The 8,625-nt window shown below is 59.5% G+C and overlaps 1 protein-coding gene across 1 annotated transcript; it reads right to left on the reverse strand.

The window, feature by feature from the left end:
* Positions 1-6,614: 6,614 nt before the first annotated feature.
* On the reverse strand, positions 6,615-7,031 carry LOC109737689 (uncharacterized). Its single transcript, XM_020296812.1, has one exon. It carries the CDS (start codon positions 7,029-7,031, stop codon positions 6,615-6,617), a length of 417 nt encoding a protein of 138 aa, XP_020152401.1.
* Positions 7,032-8,625: the final 1,594 nt, after the last annotated feature.

The raw sequence follows: 8,625 nt of genomic DNA on the forward strand, positions 1-8,625 counted from the left end.
CCGATGCTTTCAGGCCGAGGGCTGAGCTGGGGGCTTGGTGTCGGGTCGTTCGTGCTGCTTCCCGCCAGGCCCGCACCTTCCACGGTCTTCGGCGGCTCCACGTGACTGAGCTGCTTGGTCCGGTGGATGACGGTCTCGCCTTCCTCCTCCTCCTCCTTGGCAAAGACAGCAAGCTAAACCAGTCAGCAAACAGGCGAACACACAGAAACTGCAGCAAGGAAAGGAGAGTGTTCTTCCTTACTCTTCATCAATAAGCATGTAGCTTAGCTTGAACTCCATGGGTGGTGGTCGGAGGAACAGAGCTTCTCGACAACTTCTAGCCCTGCTGAGGCACAGGGGGCTCCGATGAGGGCGAGCTATGCGAGGAGCTCAAGCTGGACTAGGAGCTGGAGCCGACTCCCCTGGCTGCCAATTGCTTGGCCGGAGGGGTCTTAGCCCCGGAAAGGCGAGAGGACTGCCGGTGTACCGTGTCCGGCTTGCTACCCTTGGAGGTAGTCTTCCTTACCTTCTTGGTGGCAGGCACAGGAGCAGGAGCCACGGCTCCCCGGCTAGCCGCCCGCCTACGAAGGCGCTGATCCAAGGTTGGCTCGGGGGCTTGAGGGCCTGCTGCAAGCCACTCCTCCCCAGCTGCTCAGCCTCCTCAGCTCTGTCTTCTTCCTGGGCCTCTACTGCCGCGGCGTATAAAGCCTCAATCCCGGCGGGCTCGTCCCCGGCAGGCTTGTCCCCGGCAAGATCGCTCCCGGTAGGATCGTCCCCGGCAGCCTCCTCTGTGGAGGGCACCTCGCTCCAGTCGTGAGAGGAGCCTTCGTCCTCATCCTCATCCTCCTCCTCCTCCACTTTCCCGAACTTTGCCTTTGCGGCGGCCCGGAGTGCCTTGTCCTCCTCGATCCACCTCTTGATGAACGCCTCCTCCACCTTGGAGGTGCACTTGAACATAGTGGTCTCCTCCCTGGTAGCCCTTTCCACCAAGCTGGAGGTCCACACAAGCTCTTCGTTAAGCTCGGGTAACTGCCAGTCACCCGCAACCCAATGAGCATTGCAATCTGGCATCCATTTCAGAATCTGGTCCCAGGCGGAGTTGATGTTCAGCGGGATGACATTTGCCGGCAAATTGAATGGCCCAGGCTGCCGAATAGTTGTTTGCACAACCAAGCATGGCCGTAAACTGACAGATTGTTGGTTAGGCTGGGGTACAATCTCATCCTATCCGCAGCTTCTCCGTACTGCTAGGAAACCTATCCCTCTTCTGCACTGGCGCGATACGGCGCTGGAGGAAGTCAACCCCCACATGTCCGATGGTCAGCCCAGTAGCCTTTAGACGTGTAATCCTGTTTATTGCCAGGCGGAGCCTGTCATCAGTGAGGCCAAACTCCCTCCAGTCGTTGCCGCGCACAATGCACTCTGTCCGTGCCTGGCAGAAATCTGGGGCCTCCTCATCCTGGATCCGGCACTAGTCTGCCCTCACTCCTCCCATTTGCAGCGCTGCTGCCCGGAGAGGTAATCCCAGTTTTCCCTCCCCACCCGAGGCATCCAACTTATGTTCCCGGAACGGTGGGCTTTGTTCTCCACCCGTGGGATGAAATAGTGCCTGAACATGTCCACATTGGGGGCGACCCCGACGAAGTTCTCGCACAAATGGGCGAAAATCGCCATGCACGCCATGGCATTCGGCGTGAAGTCCAGGAGGTGGAATCCGTAGATTACCATCATCGCTTCGAAGAAATCCGAGAAGGGAGGACAGAGGCCGCAAATGAAGTATGCGCAAAAGAATCGGTATGAATCTAGCGGATCCTCTTTCCCCTCCAGCAGAACCTTGGGTGTGCCATGCCCCTTTGGAACCTCCCTCCCCCACAAATATCCATACCTTGCAAACAAGGAATCACCGTCCAGATTCAATGGGAAGAAGACCACGTATCCCCTTCGCTTTTTATCCAGCTCCGCCACTCTCTTCTTGCTCTCCTCTATGGCCACCTCCTTCGCGGCTATCGCCCGCTTCCCCTTGGGGGCGGCGGTTTTCTTCCCCATCTTCTCAAGCCGCGGCGGGGAATGGGAGAAGAGGACTGGATGGGGATCAGAAGCGAATGTGGGCGGGGAGGGAGAGCAGTTGCTTGGCTTGCGAAAGAAGATGGTGGAGGGGCGAGGCGGACGATGAATGAGCAGTACCCCTTCGCATTTTTCTCTTTTAAGGGAAAACAATGTGGGGGAGGGCGTGACTCTTCAAAAAGTTACCGTTTTACATTAACTGCCATAGTCCCATGACCCCACAGCCCGCAATAATTATGCGGAGTGGATATTGGTCGACCAGTCATCATGACAAACCGCCACACGCGCAGTATTCTCTCACCACGTGGCCGTGCACTATTTGGGGCCTAACCCAACATGCCCGATGACATGTATGGCTCAGGCCCGGGGGCTTCTGTCGGGGTACACAAACAGGGGTGTATGTTTCCCCTGAATTGTGCACGGACAGCAAACCACCAATCCGACAACCTTCGACATGCAAGGCAAGGCCAGGCAGAAGACATGAGCTCGTTGAGAAATCAAAGGGCGGATCAAGAAGGCCAAGACCAACCAAAGGAGCAATATTTCACCAAGGAAAAACCTCCCTTGCCAGGCAGGCGAGCCTGGTGGGGTCGAGGTTACCCCGAAGACAAGTCTCAAGGCTCCCCCGGCACGCTTGCCAGGGACGCCAAGGGTGGCTTCCTACTCCAAGGCTCTGCCGCTCCACCTCACAGCAATGCAAGTCACCCATCGAAGCGGTGTTGAGCCCCGAAGTGACTAAGTGGCTGTTACTTGGCATGGGGCAACCATTTATGAAGGAAATGACCTCCAAATGACACCTGTCCAGGGACGTGTCATGCAGGCAGGCGAGAAGGTGGCCAAACAGCACGACAAGGCTTGCCGAGCTATGCCATGATGTGACACTATCGGATTCAAGGCTCCGTAGACCCAACAAAGGTTCGAACTCAGGGGCGTGTGTGAAGAACTCAACCTCTCTAGCCAACCAATTCGTCGCTCTCACGGCCTAGTTCGATGAACGGGAAAGCAGAGAGACACGATAGTTTACCCAGGTTTGGGCCACCTGGCGATGTAAGACCCTACTCTTGCTTTGGGGTTGATTAGCCTCGTGAGGGGCTGAGGATGAACTAGTTTAGAGGAAGAACAACTTCAGGAGGTCTGTTCTTGCGTGGGTATGAGCTAGTGAGGGTTCGGATTCCGGATCCCCATCTATGGTGGTGGCTAAAATTTATAGTGGTCCTGGTCCTCTTCCTCTAAAACGAAGGCGGGAAGGGATCCCACAGTGGCCAAGTTTGACGGGGGACAAGTAGTACATCTTATCCTGACAAAAGGTGGTCTTCGCCTGCAAAGCTTCTGGTCGTGATGCCGTGGTGGGCTCGGCGATGACATCCGTCCTGCCGCCCTGGCGGTCTTGGTCTCATTGCATGGGAATGGAAACCTTTGGCGGATTCCTTGGGACGTCATGCCTGTGCTTGCCTCCTTAGCACCAAAGAGGAAACCTGCTGCTCTGCGCCTGCTGGCTCCCGCCAGGCCTTGGTCGCCATGGCTTGCATCACTTCGACCTCACGAGGTGAGTGCTTGCATAGGAATCTCCGCTCCTCAGGAGCCAGCTTGGGAAGGCCGCTCCCTCCGGAGGTCTTGGTGTCGTCCGCCTCGCGAGGCTTGGCCCCTTGCGAGGGTCTTCTGTTGTCGATGCTGAAGATGGGATGTACCATGACGTCTATGGAGCCACGCCGTGGGCTGCAGGCAGTCAAGTCTAGGTACCCTGGTTCCCAGAACGCCGACAGTAGCCCCCGGGCCCAAGGCGCGCTCGGACTTGGCTTCGAGGAGAAGCCAAAGGGCAAGGGCGAAGCGTCGTGGGCCCCAATCACCTGCGGACCGATTCGACGCCTGACGCTTGATGGGACATGGGTGTCTCCACTTCCCCATGCTGCCTCGACAACCGTTCGACTTGACGACTACCTGCTGCATGCAGGAAAAACCATCATTACTTGGAATCATGGGAAGCCAGCGGTAGTCCTCCCTCCAGTTATAAATGGGAGAGGGGGCGGAGCCCCCTGCTCATCTCCGTCTTCTTGCTACTTGCTCCTCCTTCTTCCTCTTCGCCCACCATCTTGTCGAAGCGCCCATGGCGCCAGCGAGGAAATTTTCTATCGTGGAAAAAGGGGAAGGCCCCCAAGGAGGGGCCAGGCTCGCCGCCGCCCCCTCAAGTACACCGTCACCCCGGTGGTGTCCCCTCGAGGGCACGGGCGCACTCCTTTGAATGTCGGCATCACGTCAGGTAGCCGCGGTGGTGCTACCTCTCACGGTTGGAGCTGTCGTGGACGGGGCAGCCACAACGATGGGGGGAGGCGCGCGGCGATCGCTCGGCCACCGCGGCCGCGCTCCCACTTGGACAATGCGTCCCTGAAGTTCATCATGTGGTCGGAGAGGCCCGCGGGCATCTGGTTCTAGCTCCCGCGCTTCTTCATGGGCGCGCTGCCGGCCGGGGTGCCCGGCAGCTTCTGGCTGCAGGCCGACGGCTGCAGCAGCAAGGCCTCATGGGTGGAGGTCGAGTTCACTGCCGCTGGGAACGTGTTCCTGAACCGCGGGTGACAGCCGTTCGCCCGCGCACGGGGCTTGCACGGGAGGTGCACCCTCCAGTTCAGGTATAACGGTGTCACGACCCTCTATCTAAGGGTGTTCGGGGGAGACTGCCAGCGCTCGGGGTGCTGCCCACAAAGCGACAGCGGCGACGACGACGGCTGGAGGGGTGACGCCATCGCTAATGGTGAGCTTGCCCTTGGCGAAGGTCGTGCCACCTCCAGCAGCGACGGCTCCTCCTCCAGGGAGAGCACCAGCGACGGCGACTACGATGAGCCGCCGCGTCGCCGGGGTTGGACTGGGGAGGGTGACGAGTCGCGTTGCCGCCGTGCCCCGGTGAAGCAGGAGGAGTACTCTGAGTGAGCTTGAGGGCTGCTGGAGCCAGGCCTTGAGCTGTTGTAGTTGCGCATCTTGCTTTTGTTTCCTTCCTCCCCCTGTATTGAAAAAAAGGTAGAAGGTCCTGTCGGGCATGTAATGAACTATGGCGCTTGCGACGTTATGTTATCGTTTTCATGTTGCATTGCGATACCCGCGTTGCCGCTGATTGTAGTTGGGGTGACTTAGCTTGATATTCTTGTGGTGCACTCCCCTGCCGCGAGAGCGTGCCTTACCGTGGGAAACTCAGAAGTCGCCGAGCCTCGGAAGGCACCCTGTAGCTGTAGGATTGGGGAACCTCCGGAGGCGTCGTGCCCATGAGCTCGTTCGAGAGCGTCACGTGAGGACAAAAAATGCCAAAAGGCCAGGGTACTGAGGCTTTGGCGCTTTGGGGGGTGTGTTCGCGGGCGGGTCCGAGCGCACACACCTGCCTGGCCCCCGCGCGCGGGACGCGCGAGGAGGAGCGATGGGAAACTACACTCCCCCTGAGGAAAGGCCTAGAAGAGCGAATGATGCAAGGAGAAGAAATTTCCCAACCCTCAAAAGGAGACGCGAAAAACTTCAAATTCCATTCAAGAAGTTGCGAACCAGCTACAGAAAGCAAGCAAAAGAATAGCCGTGTCCGGCACCTACACTAGTCTTCTTGTCTTCCCACCAGCGCGGAGCATGGGGCCTCCAGTAGGACGTGGGTGGGAGCCCCCGTGAGGCCTAGGGGCGGAGCTCAGGAGACTCTGGGGCGTGTACAGCCCCAACTCATTATTACGTGAGAGTGTCACGAAAGGAGACCTTGATCATGGATAGAATTTCCGGAGATGCCGGATGTTCCAGGCGTTCTAGATGGGGCCCCCATCCTGCGTCTCCAGGCGCGCGGCGCGAGGCCTAGAGACACGGGCGATCTTGAACGGGCCCTCCCACATGGGCGAGAGCTTGTGAAGCCCCTCCCTGGAGAGGACCCGCCTCAGGACGAGGTCACCCACCTCGAGGGTCCTGGAGCAGACGCTACGGCAGTGGTACTACCGCAACGCCTACTGGTAGCTCACTGCACGAAGTGAGGCTTGGCAGCGGCGCTCCTCCCCCAACACGAGGTCCATCCCCCATGAGGCGTCCTGGCGCGACTTGTCTAACGCCAAGACCCGCGGGGAGCGATGCTTGACCTCATGAGGGAGGACCGCCTCGGCTCCGTAGACGAGGAAGAACGGAGTCTCGCCTGTGGGCTTGGTCGCGGTGGTGTGGATGGACCATAGCATGGACTGGAGCTTGTTGAGCCAGCCCATGCCACATGCCTCGAGTTTCTTCTTGAAGCTCCTCACCTTGAGGCCCCTCAGGACCTCCACATTGGCGTGCTCGGCCTGGCCATTGCTCCGCGCGTGTGCCACTGAAGCATATCATATTTGCGTTCCAAGGTTAGCACAATATGTTTTGAAAAGGTTGCTCGTGAACTGAGAGCCATTGTCGGTGATGATGCGGTTGGGAACCCCGAAGCAGCTCACGGGGCCCTTGATGAACTTGACGGCCAAGCCAGCCGGGATGGTGTAGATGGCTTCCACCTCCGCCCAGTTGGTGAACTTGTCGATGACGACGTAGAGGTAGCGGTAGCCCCTGGGAGCTCGAGGGAACGGGCCCAGGATGTCCAATCCCTAGACCGCGAACGGCCATGAGAGCGGGATGGTCTGGAGGGCCTCAGCCGGCTTGTGGATCTGCTTGGCATGAAACTGATAGGTCTCACAAGATCTCACCAATTCGGTGGCATCATTGAGTGCCGTGGGCCAGTATAATCCACTGCGGAACGCCTTGCCCATGAGGGTGCGCGATGAAGAGTGATGCCCGCAGTCTCCACCATGTAGGTCGACCAACAGCTCGCACCCCTGCTCCTTGGAGATGCACCATAGGGAAACGTCGTTTGGGCGCCTTCGGTAGAGCTCACCGTCCTGGATGCAGTATGCGATGTCCTGGCGGGCCACATGCTCTGCATCTTCCTCCTTCTCCGGCAAGGTGCCCTGGAGCAGGTACGCCTTGAATTCCTCGGTCCAGCTCCCGTCCCGAGGCTCAAGCATGAGAAGCAGGCGGGCTACCAAGGTTGGGCCGCAGGCTGGGGCGCCGAAGGGGGCGCCGGGGGCAGCTCCTCCCGAGGCAGCGCCTGCCCCGCAGTGGGGGGAGCCACTGACAGCTTGAAGAGCAGTTCCTCGAAGACGCCGGGCTCCTGAGGGTGGCGCCGGGACACCCTCTTGGCGATGTCGTCCGCCTCCTTGTTCGTGCCACATGGTACGTGCTGCAATTCCAAGCCCAAGCACTATTTCTCAATTTTGCGTACATCCTCAAGGTATGCCGCCATGTGCTCGTCCTTCGGCTTGTACGCCTTGTTGGAGAAGTTGACGAGGAGCTGGGAGTCGCCCCTGATGGTGAGGCGCCTGACCCCCAGAGCCGCTGCAGCCTTGAGGCCGGTGATCAGGCCCTCGTACTCGGCGATGTTGTTGGAGACCTTCTCGCCATGCTGGAAGCAGAGTTGCATGGCGTAGTAGAGCTTGTCCTGGGTAGGTGAAAGGAGCACGGCTCCAGCCCCCGCGCCTTGGCGTGCAAATGCACCGTCGAAGTACATGACCCAGCCGTCCAGGGCCTCGTCTCCGGGTGCAAGAGAACAGTGCTCGCCCACTTCTCGGCTAGGGGCGTCAGTCCATTCCGCCACAAAGTCGGCGAGGGCCGCGCCCTTGATGACTCTGGTGGTGCTGAATTCCAGTTGGAATGCCTGCAGCTCGATGTTCCATTCGGTGACCCTTCCTGCGGCGTTGGGGCTCCGGAGCACCCTCTCCAAGGGGTAGGCTGAGATAACTTTGATGGGGTGGCCTTGGAAGTAGTGACGCAGTTTCCTGGAGGCAACGAGAAGGGCGAGCAGGATCTTCTACGGCACCGGGTACCGTGCCCGCGCGTCGCGCAACACTGTGCTGACGAAGTACACGGGATGCTCGACAAGGGAGGAGGCGTCGGCGGGGTCTTGTCTCTCCTGAGGCGGGGGAGTCTCAGGGGCTTTGTCGTCTGGCGGGGCAGCCATGGCCTCAAGAGGGCCGCCCTCGGGAGCCCCGCCGCCCGATGGGATGGCCGAGGTCCTAGGAGCACCGTCCTGAGGCTGCGGCGCCTCGGTTGGGTACGGGGTGCCGCGCTATATATCCTTAACCGCACGCTCTTCCCGGACCGCCACGAGCGCCGCGCTGGCTGAGTGAGGCGTGGCGGCCAGGTAAAGCACCAGGGGTTCAAGAGGACGAGGCGCTACCATCACCGGCGGGCTGGTGAGGTACCTCTTGAGGTCTTGGAAGGCCACTTCAGCCTCGGGAGTCCACTCGAACGGGCCCTTCTTCTTCATCAGTTTGAAGAACGGGAGGGCGCGTTCGCCCAGCTTGGAGATGAAACACCCCAGCGAGGTCATGTAGCCCGCCAGCTTCTGCATCTCTTTGAGGGTCTGCGGCGGGCTCATCCTCTCTATCACCGTGATCTTCTCCGGGCTGGCCTCAATTCCTCTATGCGGCACCAGGAAACCCAACAGCTTGCCGGACGGGACGCTGAACACGCACTTCGCTGGGTTGAGCCGCAAGTTTACCTTGCGTAGGCTGGCAAATGTCTCTTCTAGATCTTCGACAAGAGTTCTCGCCTCGCAAG

This window comes from Aegilops tauschii, chromosome 1 (genome assembly GCF_002575655.3).
Source record: "Aegilops tauschii subsp. strangulata cultivar AL8/78 chromosome 1, Aet v6.0, whole genome shotgun sequence".
Lineage (NCBI taxonomy): Eukaryota > Viridiplantae > Streptophyta > Magnoliopsida > Poales > Poaceae > Aegilops > Aegilops tauschii.

Bases quoted from the DNA above. Each gene is read 5' to 3' on its own strand.
- LOC109737689 (XM_020296812.1), bottom strand. From the start codon at position 7,031: ATGCTTGAGCCTCGGGACGGGAGCTGGACCGAGGAATTCAAGGCGTAC.